Raw genomic sequence first — 15,930 nt, forward strand, 5'->3', positions numbered from 1 at the left:
AAACTTTTGTTCTCTCTTCACCTATCGCAGTTATGCAAGCGAAGGGTCTGCCAAAGACACTTTCTTGCTGAACTTCCCAACTTCTGCTTTTGATTTGTTTGGTTTCTCTGCTGATGCCATGCCATGCAGAGTCTACTGCTGACTTCACACTTGCTTGGAGTGTCTATTTTGGGTGGGACAAATCCTGCCCTGGACTCCACTGACTTGATTTTCTCTCTATTGAGAGGTTGAATTCTTAGGTGGAGTTGCCACATGGGAGTCACCAGTTAATTACGCAGATGGATGCTGCATGGCTCTTATTCTTTTGCTTGATTGTTTTGAGTTAATCACTGACTTTAAAGTTACTAGCCTGTGATAACCCTCCTGTTTTGTTCTGAGTGCTGGAAAAAAAATGCTGTGAACTGAACCAAAAGGCTGAGCATCCTTTGCGATAGAAAGAAGACCATTTACGTCTTGATGCCTTATGTTGAAATCTGATGGATAATAGAAGGCTGCTGAGAAAAGCCTGTAAGTGAAAATAGGTTATGTTTTCCTGCAGGACTGTTGTCGTCCCAGTGCAGAGCTAGTCGTTTCTGTGCTGCAGTACCTTGCTCTTTTCTCTGTACAATGTTAACATTGTTTGAGATGGGGCTCTTCTGTGGATGGTGCCAGAAGTTGTGGGGTGAACGAGTGTTATCCCATCACACCACTCAAAGCTCAGCGCCCACTTTTCTCCTCCTCTCCTGCAAAAGTGGACACTACTCTCACAAACAGGCAGGAACCTTGTCTCCCCATCCCCATCCTTACCAACTGGCCACCTACCCTGACAAGGCTCAGCGAAGCTCCTCCAGATGGATGGTGAAAAGTTGCCTCCAATTTTTGTACTAATTAGGGATCAGGCTTTTGGGCAGTAGCTGAAATATGGTGAACACAGACAGTGCAGGGGCTGTAAAATGGTCAAGTATTTTGTAGATCAGTCACTACATGAGCATGTTCCTCAATCACAGACTGTGAACATTTGCTTGGACACCAAGCAGTCCAATGAAACCCTGAAAGGCCAGTAACAAAAAGAGGTTAAAAGATAGATGCTGAAGAGGTTTGGTGGGAGTAAACCATGTTTCTGAAAAAAAAAGTGGATGAGCACTCCAAAAGCAAAATGCAAAATACAAAAGCAGTCATTTTCTTGAAAGAGAAAGACATCCTTTTTATTCCCAGCATCTTCCTACTTTTCCAGTGCTCCACACTACGGAGTGGCACCGTGCCCATGCTAGAGGCTGTCTCTGGTGCAGAAAGTCAAGCTGAATTTGGTTCTTGCCTCCATGTGAACCCAAGCAAAAGACTTCTCACTTTTTTTTGCTCTAGATGGCTGTTAACAAGCGAGGCAGTGACTCATTCTCCTTCTTGTTTGCCTTTCTAGCAGGAACCTGCTCACCAGCTGTGTGGCACATATGTCAGGAGGCAGAGACAACACAGTCCTTTCTAGATAGTCTTGATGTGTCTGTGAGCTCTTGCAAGCAGGGTCCATTTACACAAACGCTGGGTACTTCAGATGTTCAGGGAGGGAGCTGCAAGCAGGGGAGTTTTCTGCCTAGCATCAGGATCCAGGGACGACATACAGTGCAGTTCTCAGACAGCAGTGCCAGCCAAAAAACAGTGCCAGCAGCAGAGCTGCGCAGAGATGGAGAATTATGAGAATATAATTCAGACAGCTAGGAAAGGGCAGAAACAGCTTTAGGAATGTGATGCGATGCTATAAAAATACCATTGAATGTTCTCCCTCATGGCAGTCTTAAAGGAGTGTTTATCCACTTGCTTTCCATTTACAGAGATGCCACCTGAAGCTAGTGATAGCACAGGCAGTTGGCTTTGAGAAGGATGGGTATAGACATGTGTAATCAGATTTAAATCATTCAATGAAATAGGTTCAAAAAGAAAAGAATGTTAGATTAAAGAGAGGGGAAATTTATACCTCTCTTCACTGTTGCTGTTTCCTTTCACTCACATCACCATGGGACCATCTATTTGCATGGTAGATAAAATTGCCAAATCAAGAGAAAAAAAGAGAAGGACTGAAAAGAACAGCAGGAAGAACTGCTCCTTCCTTCCCTTATAGGGTATCTGTAAGAATTATGCAGGGTGAAAATACATGACAAAATGTAGCCCTCACGATAACTGAAGTTTGCCCTAGAAATTGTACAAAATAGCAGTGTCAGCCCCACCATCTAAGCCTGGTAGGAAGGGTATTTCTCCTAAACTTTGTCTTCACCTTGGGCTGGGAATATGCTGTGCTTCTTAAAAGCACGTTGGTTATCGGAAAGCTAAACCTCAGCCTCCTGGCTTATTTTATTTTTCTTCATCTACCACAGACAGGTCATTTAATTCTCTCACCCTGAGTACAGTAAGATTGACTCTGAACTAGAGCGGCCCTAGGTGATGAGGTCAGGATTGCTTAGAATGAATTTGGTGAAGTAATAAAGTCTTGAAGGAAAAATAAAGAAGAAGAAAACTGTAGGAGGTATGAACTAGGTACTCTGTTACTAAGTCTCTTCTAGTTCCAGGAAACTAAATGGATTTTCTTAGTCTTCATGACTGCAGAGACTTGAATGATTAAATCTATAAATGCTGAGAAGCGAACTAGCAAAATAGGTTCTGCTATTACATTTTCCCTAAAATATATACTTTCTTGCAGATTCAGTAGCAGGAAGCTGGTAGAAATGGTGATTTTCTTGCTCAATTTCAAGTTCGCGTCATTCAAAAGTAAACAACTTGATCAAGAGTGAAGACAGAAACACTTGAGAGATTCCAGTTAATTTAAATAAAAATGCACTTCAGCTCTTCCCTTTATGCTAATTTCCCCATGCTGTTTTTTTCTTATGCTACATTGGTGCAGAGTAATTAAATTTACATAACTTGACGAAAATGCTGAATGCCTTTCTGTATTTGCCCATGTTAGTGATGCATGCAGGAAGAATTAGAAATACCCTGATTTAAAATTGTCCTTGTTACGGTAGTTTTACATGTGCCCATGTTTAAGTGAAAAGGAAGAGCAAGCAATGGTTAATTTGTGATTGCATTTCTTCCCCCATTATTGTAGGAAGCTCTCCTCATAGGAGAACAGAGCTGAGATTACCAATCACTGCTGCGATCTTCTGTGTGAAAGATAATGCAAAGTTGTAATATCACTATTTCACTTCTCTAAAAGATTTAGAAGTCCCAGGCTGCTTGTTCTGTGCCTGCCTAAGGCCTTTCTACCTGTAATTGCTTTGGGCTTTTGCCTGGCGAGATACAGCTCTAAATCTCATTGAGTCTGCAAGGTTAGTTGTTTTGGAAGGATGGTTTGAGAAAGATCATCTAATCCAATTTATCTGTCTTCTTAACCTAGCTGTACATTATCGATAGGCAGGCCAAACTAGCTTCTCCTTGCCATTTTTGTCCTGGGCAGCTTGCAGTGCCAACATGCTATTAAAAATGTGTCAGGCACAGGCAGGCAGCATAACTACAGCAGTATTCTGCACAGTGGCCCTCCATGTAAAGTATTTTATTGATCTTTAATGCAGGCACTCCAGCTTCATTATTCCACATGCAATAAAACGTGAATCTCTAAGCCTGGATGCTAGTGAGAATAGGATATCCTCATAAAGTGTAGCCTGGCTGTTTATATATCTATACATACTATAAAGCAGGAGATAAACATCTCTGCATTTGCATTTTGTTTGAAAGCCAGAGCCAGAATGTTACCCAAGGAGATGTGATAGTTTGCGGGAGGCGTGGGAGGTGTGTTGATTACGGCTTGAGCTGGCCATATCCCTGCTAGAGGTGCACAAGGCTTTTGGAAATTGGAGAAGGCAGAGAGCAACCTTCCTTGCTTTACTATCTGAGTCATGTCAGACCTCTAAAATACCCTATTTTCAGGGTTGCAGATTTCCTTGGAGCAACCTGCAGCATGTAGTACAAAATTCACTTATGTGAGTGAGACTTGTCTTACCTGTGCTCATATAAACTTGGAGGTAATGATGAATTTGTGAACCGTCCTGTGCATATCAAAGGCAGCCTCAGGTGTCTTTACAGCCAAGTGATGATGAGGACAGCTCCAACTGATTGAAGCGTGCATGCGAGTGGAGTAGTCAGAAAAGAAGGAACTTGCATTCCTTCTTACTCTCCAGAATTAGGTTTTCAGTCCAGTTAGGAGACTCACCTTCCCCACTTTGATGTACCAACAGCTGTGTCACATCCATCCTAAGATAGTGCATTAACATCCTCTTCCCATGTCTTCACACACAGTCAGAAATGAAACCCTCCTTCTCCAGAACTCTTGGTTGAAGTTGGGGTGCAGGAAGATGCTGTAGAAATGGGGTCACACTGTCTAATTCCAGGCACTGCACTCCATTAAGTCTCCTTTTCAACTTCCTTTGTACCAAAGTTGAAGGTAGACATGTGTGAAGGTCTTCCTCAGCCCTTCATCCTCCTGTCCCTGCAGTCTGTCATTTGTCTGGTGAACAGAGTCTGTAAATGCAGCGCTGATATATCTTAATTATTTACATCAACTTTTACAGTTCTTTTTGGAGAGACAGTGAGAGGCTCATCTTATTGCAGCTGAGATTGGGCACCTTTATTATCTGACTTGTAACTTACCTGAGCTGGAGGGAGTGTATGTGTGTCATTCCCTCTTTCTCTCTATCATATAATTTTTCTCTGTATCTTCAGGCTTTGATGAGATGTGGGAAAAAAAATTCCTTTGAAATCAGTAAACATTTCACCAGCAGTAAGAACCATTTCTCATCCATCTCCAGTCAGCATTTCACATCCTTAATTTCTGATAAGGGAACAATCTTGGATTGAGCAATTAGAAATGGCATCGTTAGAAATGTAAAAGGGAGCTACAGGACTGAGACGGTACCAGCACACATCTTGCTGCTACAGGAGATTGCCTAAGTCTCTGAAGATGAACTGTGAAGGGTGATTGAATGTTATATTATGTAAGGTTCACCTTAGATTTCTGCTTCTGTGTGGAATAAAGACCATATGGGAACTAGAAGAGAGGTCATTTTGGTCCCTTGCTTGGTGATTTTATGTGGCATGGGTTGTAAAACTTGTGATACTGCTGTGTACAAGGAGAAGAAACTGTGTCTGTTAATGCTCCTCTTCTGTCCCTTCTAAAATACAAATGGGGAGCGAGGCAGGCAGGGGGCTGGGAGGGGGTAATCTTTGGAGAGGTCTCAACATGCAATTTCTGATGTAAAGATTTTACTGCTGGTAAAGTACGATACTGGCAGAAATTGTCACCATCCAGATAAAACCTTTTCTTTTTTTTTTTTTTTTTCCACTTTATCAGCAGCTGCATATAACATCTCCCCATTTGTAAAATAAATCTGATAAAAAATGTAGTTGTAAGCAGCAACGATTTTATCCTCGTGAAAAGATTTTATCCAACAGAAAAAAATGTTGTGCCTAGGCATAATTTTTCAGATATGATGAATAACAGCATAGTATGAACCTCAGTCCTAAGAATTTAATTTTAAAAGAACTACTGAGTATATCAGATATACTCAACTTTTTCTCTCGTATCATTTTTTTTCAGAGGCAGAGTTTGGTTTATAGATACGTCTTGACAAAAATCTGCTTCAGGCAAATTTTAACAACAGAACAACTTCAAACACATCCAATTAACAATTTATGAAAGGAAATCCAACAGAAAATTACACAGGGATTCACAGGGTATAAAATTTGGCGCTAAATCAAATTTAATGCAGAAATGGCTGTATAGGGAGTTATGGCCCCTTCCAGTGCATTGTCAAAAGGAACTTTATCGGTGGAGGCTTAGTGAGTGCCCTCCATCATATCTTTTCTTGCTATCAGTAAAGTATTTTGTCAGACATGGCAATGAGCACAACTCAAAAGGGAATGAAGACCACTGATAATCCAAGCTATATGCAATTTTCAATCAGAAGAATTAAGAGTAATTAGATTTCTTCACACTTCCAAACTGAGGATTTGTTCACTTGATTACAGAAATGAGGGGCTCTGTACAATCAACAAACACAAAAGCACTTTTAATTTGTTAGCACACCCAGCCACCATACATACCCCAATAGCAAGTCCTGGTCACTATATTTAATGTTACTTTAGAGCTATTTTTATGTCTGGAAGGAAATTTCAGCTCCCCTGCATCCCATTGTTTCCTGGTTTACGCACTCATTCAGCAGCCATGGTTGGATTTTCTTGAAAGATGTTAAGGATACAAAGTCAAGTAATTGCCTTCAGCAGCTCCGAAATTAACTTAAGCCATGACTTTGTTTAGAGAAAACCATCTCTGTCTAGACCATTATCTACTTAAACACATGAATAGCTTTGCTTTTTGTAAAAGATGACTGAGCAGCACCACTGGCATTGCACTATCTGGACTGTTTGGGGTGTGCGTTTTATTTACAGATACCAGAACAACAGGTGGGGATGACTAACAGAGTTGACACAGGCCAAGGTCAAGCATATTTGTGGTACAACTGTGGTATCAGATGGACTCATGTAATTTGAAGAGTTGGTTGCTGTATTGTTGTATTGTTGGCTGTTGTGTTAATCCTGTGTGCTCCCACATCAGAACAGAACAGAAAACATTTGAAAACTTGTAAATTTGCCATCTTCCACTGAAATGTATATCAGTATGGGAAAGCGTGGCTTTAAGTGTCCGTTCATCTGCATTTAGGTCCATGGCACGGTTTCCTTGCTGTGACCGCAGTACAAGAATTTCATTAGATCAGTGTTTTCCTGTGTCTTGAGAAGGCAGGCACTTGAGGTCTTCTAGCCTACTTGGTGTTGTGCAGTATAACTGCCTCTGCACGTCCTGCTTAGCCCACTGGTGAAGATGAGGGGACACCTCTATCACTATAAATGAAGCATTAGAATACCCCAAGGGCTTTTTTTCTTGAGTCCATTAATACATGCTTTTGGCACTGAAACACTCTACCAGATAAGTTAGTGTCCAAGGCACATAATAATTAGTGAATAAAACACCCCCAGAGTATCTTAATCCTATTAAATTGTGTCTTTTAAAGTGTAAATGAATTTTAAACCTCATTTTAAATGATGATTTTCTTCCTGTAACATACCCTTTCTGTGTAGATAACAGATCCCAGGGAAGGAGAGGATGAAACAAAGTAAGGCAATGGTGTCAAAGATTTAAATCTCCTGTTTATATTTTTGAAAGATGCTTGACTGTTTGCTGCTGATTTGCCTGTATGCCTCTACTTCTTCCATCACCCCTCTTCCTTCATCACATTGCTTAATTTTCCTTGTCTGCAACGAGATGGTGGCGATCATAATAACTAATTAATTTTGTAAGGCAAAATTAGGTTTAGCAATGGCAAAAATTCTGTATTTTATAAATGCAGAAACTATACACTTTTTGAAGAACTAAAGAAGAGTTAAAGAGTTAAATAATTATTTTCAGATGCCTGATGTTCTTCAAAATCTGGCCAGATAGAGGGTCTGAATGTGATTGCAAGGGTTAAATATTACCCATTTTCTCTGTGTCTTCTTCACACTTCCTCCAAGGCAGATCTGTAAGCAAAAAAGCAAGAAGTAAAACACATTGTAAGTGGCTTTTTTCCCTCATTTCTCAGTCTCCCTCATGCATACTTGGTTAGGCTTCTCATTCTTGCTCTGGTGGTTTGGCATCCTTTCCCCTGCAACTTCCACTCGAGTCATTCCAGCCCCGTCTTTACAGTTCTCCAGTCCTTCCGTGTCCTTCCAGTAAGCTGCCTGATGGCCTTGCTTTCTATTCACTTTGTGGGAATTGAGGGCATTTAATATCTTTGAAAACGTAGCCACAAAATGACCAAAAAAGCCTTTTTGGGGGGGGCACAACTTGTTGCAAAGTCCTGGTGTTTGCGCTTCAGATAAGCCCAGATGCAGAGAACTGAACATCCCTCTGCATTCTTGTGCTTGTTTTCCCTCGTAGCTTTCAGAGACTTGGAAGACATTCGGGTCAAGAATGTGCGTAGCAACTGCCATTTCTTCTTTCAACTTCAGAGCATCGGAAGCACTTGGATTGCTTTTTTTTATTGTAACTTATGATTAGGAGTCAAAGCTCAGCTCAGGGCCAGTTTAAAGGACCGTGTGCATGGTTTGAAGTGAAATACTCAGGTAGTTGTAGGATTGGAGTCGTCAGCAGTGCCTATTAGTTTAGAACTTGAGCCTAGCCTCCTGATTCTCCAAACTAACCTTGTGTCAGTTCATTCTCTGAGTCCAGCCTAGACTGAACCTAACATCTCTATAAGCACAGAAGCTAAAGGCTGGGAGGAGAAGCCCTTGTTTAAACCTCAGCCCCTACCTGCACTGCAGATGCAGGTGGATCATGCACAGGCTCTTACAATCTGGATCTGAATACAAGCACATTTCCTACAGGCGGTATGAACATCTAGCTATGTAGAAAGTGGTGTCTGATGTGTCGGCAAAATCAGTTAACTCTACCAAGTGAACACCATGAAACTGTTGAGTTGCTCAAAACGATGACAATGCAGTCACATCACTATAACGATTTTTCTTATTTTTTAGCTGTATTTCATTTATCTCATAAATAGACAAGATAGGATCCTTTGTTATGTTGCAAGTTGGATCATAAAGTCTTCCAGACAAATATGTAAGCTTTATGTCTGCCTGAGAAATCTAATTTTGGAAGGATTTGTAGGAAAATCAACAAGGTAGATGTGTCCTTTTTCAGATGCATGTAAATGTTTTGTTCTGTCAGAACTGTTGGAAAATTGAAATTGGTTGCTGGGGCTCAAATGTAGCTTCAGGTCCCAATGCTTTCTTTAAGACCTGATGTTTCCTCGCATGTAACTTATTCTTCTCTTCACCTTTTCACCACTGTTTATGCAATCTGTTATATTAATATTTTCTTTTCCCATAAGAAGGCTATGTAAAACTGGACAACATTTACACTTCTTTTGCTTTCTTTCCATTCTCCCATCTCAGCAGAGCCCGAGGACCCCCTTCTCTGACCTGCCTGATGGTGAGAAGATCTTTAACGGAGGAGATGGCATGTGGCAGGACCAAAGCCAGGATCAAGCCTTGCTCTCGGAAATCACAGAAGAGGATCTGGAGGCCATCCGTCAGCGGGAAGAGGCCATTCAGCAGATTGAGGTCAGTAACTTTGGCCCATCAGGGGCTTGCGACCTGGAAGTGCAGATTTCTTGTGTTGTGCGTTGCTCAACATGATGAAAGAAATGCTGATTTACATTGCTGCCAGTACAGTATTGCTAAAAATGGGAGCGATTATCAAGTGTTTCTCAAAATGGAAATCAGTGGCAGAAGGAAGAATTAGAAATCCGTATGACCGGTAATGAAAATGACAAGAAATAATTAATATTCACAGGCTAATGCAGTGAGGTTGAGGTTGGTTGGTTGTTGGGTTTTGGGTTTTTTTTTTTCCAGTTAGTCTTCCATAGTAGAGTCTGCCATAGTAGAGTCTGTATGGAGGTAGTTTAATTCAGCTTGGTTCTGCAGCAAAGCACCTTTCTGGGTGCATGCAAACTTGAAACTGGAATTGGTCACAGAGAGAAAATATTCAGCTTTACCATTAGAGAGAATAGGTAGACAAAAGGAAATAGCTTGTTAACATTTTTCAAACAATTCAATATTTTTGCTTTACCAAAGTATTTGGAAGTTCTTAATGCAGTTAAAAGAAGATGTACTATTTTTACTCTTTTTTTTTTTTTTTTTTTTTAAGAAGTGCTATAAATAAAATACGAAAAAAAGAACAAAAAGAGGTCTGAATAAGTTAAACATCCCACATTTTTCTTTTTATACTTCTCTTTTTATGCTTTTGGGAAACTCTTGTTACTCAAATTTAAGCAATACATTAGTAAAACCAGAACATTTAAGATCTTTCTAATTTGTGTGCTTTTACAGTCCTAAACTCAGGATGAACCAAAAAAAGAAGGCTTCAGAATAATCAGAACATTTAATTAAGAACTATACTTTGTCCTTTAATTGGATTGAGCTAATTTTATCACAATAGATTTTGGTTGTGGTACAGCAGGAACTGTGATTGAGTTAGTGAGAAAAGGGAACAAACGTTCCAGATGTCGACACATTGAGGCTTTGAACTCTGTTTGCAAACATTGATAGCTACATGTCATTCAACACTTTAAAAAAGAAATTTTGATAGTTTTACAGGAGTGAGAGGAGGTTAGCATATGCCTAATTTCTATTATTGTTTGCTGAATAAATGCGATTGAGATTTGTGGACTTCGTGCATTACTACAGATGAAATTTTTAAATAATATTCTCATACTGAGTATCCTTGGGTGTGAATTGACCTTTCATACTTGAGAAATCTCTTTGCATCCACCAGGACAAACTCTAGGGAACTTTGTTGCAAGAAAATGCATGGTTTGGGATGTTCCTGCACTTTGATATTCAAGAAAGATTGTAGCAAAAGTATTTCTGAAATGGTGTGTGGACACAAAGGATGTTCTGTTTGAAAAATAGTTACTGCCTTTTTCTTTGTGTCTTTATGTTGCCCCCTGCCCTCCCCAGAAAAACAAACAAACAAACAAACAAACAAAACCCCACACAAAATCCACCACCACATTTAGTGTTTGCCCATTAGGCAGTGGAGAACAACCAGCCCCAAACCAGCCCCAAGCACACCAACTTTGCAGAATCGAGAGGTGCAGTCATGTCTCCTCAGAGATCATTGTTTTGCTGGTTAAATCCCATTTCTGGGCCATAATCTGATAGCTCTGCGCGGAGCTGCACTGGCCCACGTGGCTCTGGTGGGGGTACTTCAGGCAAGTAAGTAAATCCAGTCACAGCCCTGCGTGATGTCTAAACAAATGCAACACGTCTTGGGCAGGTTGTGTACCTATTGATTTGGTAGATGCTGTATACCTTTCTGCCTAAATGCAAACTTACCTGTGATTAACTTATTCAACTGAGGCAGTTAATTTTTTTCAGCCTTCTGCTTCCTAAGAATGTGTGCACTTTCTTTTTCCCCATGTCCTGCATCTATTTTGCTTTGCTGTCCAAGATCCGTGTTCATCTTGTAAGGAGGACTGCATTCCACAAGCATGATTTCAAATGTATCTTAAACTTTTCTCCTTGGGAGGAAAACTTTTAGGGCCAACAGTATTTTATTTAACATCTCCTTTGAAAGAATTATAATGAAAATGAAATGGATTTTTGGACTGCGTCATACCTCTCCCTAATTGTATTTGAATAAGCAGATGGTGCTCATTTTCACTGGGTTTTGTTTTTCTGTTTGTTGACCCACATGAACATATTTCTTGTGAAAGAACTCATCTTGCAAATTAAAACTTCCCTGATTTCATTAGAAGTTGTGGGCATACAGAGGAGGGACTCACTGAGCTCATAGTCACCCTTACAACATGTTTCCAATACGTTTTCAAAACCAATAAGTAATCAAGAAGACTAAAAGGAACATTATTCCTAACTGTCAAACACATCTAATAAACTAAATTTATTGCCAATTTGATGTATAGCATTTGTTCTCCTTTGCTCTTTGGGGACCAGAATGAAGAACAGAGCTGTGCAAAGCATATCTTGTGCAAGTAGATTGGTCTTTCTGGGGTTTTTATGTTTCTGCATATCTAGCACCAGAAACACATAGATCTTAAGCAGCACAGAAGAGGTCACAGAGCATTGCTAGAATATTGTCTCTTCTGGGCCACAGATTAGCATACAACTTTAGAGGAGCCCATAGTGCTGGTGCCAGTATCAGGGCTTTATTTTTTTGTTTGTTTTGTTTTGTTTTGTTAAGAGACTTGAATTTGCCCTTTTTGCAAGAATGGATATAAAACCCTTTTCACTGCTAAAGAAATGAGGAAATAAATTCTTTTCCTGTCTTGTGTCCTGAAAAACAGATATAAAGTTGTGCCCATAATAGACATCATCTTAATGTTCCAATGACTTTCTCCCACTTGTGTGTTTTCCGCATCTCCAGAATCTCTTTAGAGGTTCAGGTTAATGGGACATTGTTCTCTGTCATGAACATCCCTTGAGGCACGTTTCAGCATTCACAGTTTCCACCTAGAAAGATAACAGCCATGTCAAAAGTTCAGCTGGCTGTTCATTTTATTTAAATGTCCTTATTTCGCTGTTGCTTGCAGATTAAAAATAGAGAAGTCTGCAAGGGAGATGTCTCACCAAAACCTTACATTTTGGATAAAGATTTTTTATTGCTTTGAAATGTCAAAATTTGGTAGGACACAGCAGCCTTGACACGAGTGTTATTTCTTAAAATATTGCTTTGAACTGTTATATAAAACCTATTTTAACTTGAACTGTATTGGCAGTGAATAATAAATGCCATAACAACTTTATATATAGCAGTGTAAAATGTGCCATCAGAAATACATGAGCTGTACTGTAATGTGCATTGTCAGTGCTCAGTGCTGGCACAAGCTCTATCCACAAATACGTAATTTAGCATCCTGTGGTCATGTAAAAAAATGGAAGGAGATAAAACTTTGAGAAGAAATGGGTAACCGTTGAATAGAGAACTTCAGAATTTCATCTGGTGACTGGAAAGACCTATAAAAAAGATGTTAAGTGCCATATTGAATCACAAAGCCTACAGTGATCCTCCCCATTCAGATAGCTTTTCCAGAGAAAGGAAGGTAAGGTGAACCCCTCCCAGACCCCACCACCATTTCCTTGGAGTCATCACCAAGTCATCCCACTGCCTCCACAGCCCTCTTTCCTTTCTCATAGCAGTCTCCTGTCCCACTCCTGTGCTTCCCAGGCTGCTAACACAGCAGCAGGCATTGTCTTACCATGAAGAGCTGGGGAATACTCAAGACAGAAGTATACCAGGGAAAGGGCAGATTTGGAGAGCTGGGCTTGCTCCTGGTATTGGGAACAGTTGTCCATGAAATAAGGTTCACTTCATCTATCCTGACTTCCCTACACCCCTTTATCTTCCCACCCCGGCAGGAGGAGCAGCGGCAATAGGAGCTCAGCCCATGGAGGTAGTGAGCTGCCCATTTTGTCTGCTACCAAACGTGATGCTACCAGGACCAACGACATCACCTCTCAGCTCTGGAAACCATCAGGTGCCAGTCAGTTGATGCAGATAATTGCAGTTACCATATTATTTAGCAGTCAGGAAGCCAGTCATAGAGATCAAACGAATACAAGGTCAGTCTAGCTGAAGCAGTTTAATGATTAATTGCTACTGGATGGACAGGCATTGCGAACTGGAGACCATCAGCTGCAGATGCCTGTGCAGCCATGGAGAGTCCCTGCTAGGAAAATGTTCGGAGAAATTAATTCAGATGTCAACTGTGCCATCAACTCCTGATGGGCCCTGGGCACTGATCATACTGATCTGAAGCCACTTACCTATAAAACAAGGCTGAAAGCTTCATCCTGCATTTCAAAGGGAATGGGGGGAATAAGTTGTTCAGCATGTTCCTTCCTGGTTTTGGTCAGAAGACACAGTAAATACAAAGAAGGTTCTCCCCTGCTCCCTGGGGTATTTCCACAAGTCTCCATCTCTTTCTTTTGGTATTTGTACAGAACTCAAGCATTATCTTGGGTGATGTGAGAAGGTAGGCAGATTCCTCCAGTAGTATGTGGTCATCAGAGCATGAGAGACGATGCTGTCTAGGGATGCTTTGCTAACATTTGGCAAGTGAGTATATGACAAGAATACCTCCATCCAGTTTCTAATCATCAGCGGAGGATATCCTGAAGCAAGCAATACGCATTAGCAGAGCTTCATTTTAGTTGTTGCTTCTCTTGGCAAAAGAGAAGGAGAGTTGGACAGGGTGGGGTAAAAGGTGTGAGGGAAATGCTTTTATTTTTAGGAAAGGTTGTTCCCTCTGGGTTGGGTTGAGTAATGTTGATGTTCATTCCCTATCTGTTTTGAAGAGAAGTGTTAGACGGCAGCCTCCATGCCCGTTAGTCAAGCATTTATAAGCAGACAGAAAATTAAATACAATAAAAATAAAACAAAACAAAACAAAACAAAAATGCCCACAGAGTCCGTCAGAGTGTACTTGTTAGTTCAAACCTGTTCCTTGGTCACACATTACTACATATCATTTCTTGCTGAGGGGTATTTTCAGTAAAATCTCTCACTGATGCCAGCAGTTTAGAAGGTTTAATGCAAGTTATTTTATATCTTTCATCAGCTTCAATAGTCCAGGGGTTTGACTTATGAGGGCTCTGCCTCCCTCTTTGCAGAGACTTTTGGACTCAGAGTAATGTATAAATAACACCATATCATGACAAGCACCATAAGTAAAAGATCTGGTGCTCCATGACTGTCAAACAGCACACTTTTCATGGCAGCATGGTGGAGCCTAATTATCATGAGCAGCAGAGCTGCCTGTGAGATTGACATGGCCATCCCTGGGACTCAATATTGAGCTGTTCCCTAAAGAATCCGCTCCAGTACTTTGGCCAGTATAATTTAAAATGACCTGATCTGTAAGACTGCCACCATTTATTTCGAGAGACTATTTCACGGTCCAGCAGGCTTCGGTGTTGATGAAATACTTCCCTCTGTTCTTGCTAAAGATCCCTTTCTCATTCTCAGCTCTTTACACCTAGTGAAACTCTACTGGACCCTGCAAATAATTCTTCTTCCCCTTTGGCTTTTAAACTCCTCAAATGCTAACAGTTATCCTCCTCTTCACAAGTCAGTTTCCCTTGCTTTTCAGTCACTTCAGTGCTCTATTCTCAATTATTTCCCATTTGTTAGGTCCTTTCTCCTACAGCAGCAGACCGTATATAGGATCCTGGCGTTGTAACAAAGCTGAACAGAAGAAATGTGTAAAACGCCCCATGGATCCAATTCAGACGTTACAAGTGCTGATGGAAAATAGCTAGGTAATTTCTACACCAGTAAATTAAGCAGTACCAAGGACACTAGAACTCACTCATTGTACTTCTAAATTGTTAGAGCATATCCTGGCACACTTTTGACCCAGATTAGCCAATGTTTGCCCAAATATTGACACAGTTTCAGAGTTGACGTGTTCTCCGTAAGCAGTTTTGATGCAGCCACACTGTTTGGAGGGTGAGGGGAATTAATGATGTGAATGCAATGAAGTGCAAATGTGCAGTTCCAGTGTGTGAGAGTGGGCATCTTCCATGTCCATGTACAGCTGCAGCCTTATTGATCTAATGATTTGATCACAAAAAATTTCCTTTAGTCTTCACGGACATTTAGGAGAGAGGAGGAGTAAGGCAAATTAAGGGGCAGTTATGTGGGAAACTGGGCAAGCCTGAGGGCAAAATAAGGGATATGTGAAAGTGACAGCTGTTCTCTTTGAAAATGTGGAGAAGCCTTAGAAAGTGTTGAGAACAAAAAGCAGTCTATCCCAGCAGACTCATGAAGTGACCATTTTCATATTTGCCTGTACCTCCCCTCTCCGTCCCCTCGTGCCTTCCACAACTTGTGCATTGCTCCAAACTACAAATACTTGTCTTCACATCAAATCCCTCCTTAGGCAATCTCCACATCCTTAACATGTTGCCTTCAAACTGCCAGTGTCATGCCAGTCAACACTGAAAAGTTTTATTAATTGGAGTTTCAGAGGCTGTGCCCTAAATGGGCCAGTGTTGGTTTGGTGCTTTCAGTGTCATTTTGATTCGCTCCCTGTTGCACTCCAGATGACACCTGTCTCAAGCACTGTCATTAACCTTGAGCTAGTTAACTTCCAGGCTTCTTTGTGGAGCAGGTCTGCTTGAGGTGTGTCTGTTCAAATGTTTTGGCTTCTATGAGAAAGGCAGTTTTAGAATCATATCATAGAATCATATAATCATTTAAGCAGGAAAAGACCTTTAAGATCATCAAGTGCAACCATTAACCCAGCACTGCCAAGCCCACCAATAAACCATGTCCCTAAGTGCCACATCTAAATGCCTCTTAAGTACCTCCAGGGATGGGGACTCCACCACCTCACTGTGCAGCCTCTTCCA

The 15,930-nt window shown here is 40.8% G+C and overlaps 1 protein-coding gene across 7 annotated transcripts in view; it reads left to right on the plus strand.

Annotated features, from left to right (window-relative positions):
- TSNARE1 (t-SNARE domain containing 1) overlaps nt 1-15,930 on the plus strand; it is a 509,528-nt gene that overhangs the window by 259,078 nt on the left and 234,520 nt on the right. For 6 of the 7 annotated variants that reach the window (XM_055799973.1, XM_055799972.1, XM_055799978.1 and 3 more), the window contains one exon: nt 8,950-9,117. In XM_055799973.1, the coding sequence (XP_055655948.1) occupies nt 8,950-9,117 (168 nt within the window). The remainder of the gene's footprint in view (nt 1-8,949; nt 9,118-15,930) is intronic. The other variant, XM_055799976.1, reaches the window with a different exon arrangement.

Source organism: Falco peregrinus, chromosome 3 (genome assembly GCF_023634155.1).
Source record: "Falco peregrinus isolate bFalPer1 chromosome 3, bFalPer1.pri, whole genome shotgun sequence".
In the NCBI taxonomy this organism is placed as follows: domain Eukaryota; kingdom Metazoa; phylum Chordata; class Aves; order Falconiformes; family Falconidae; genus Falco; species Falco peregrinus.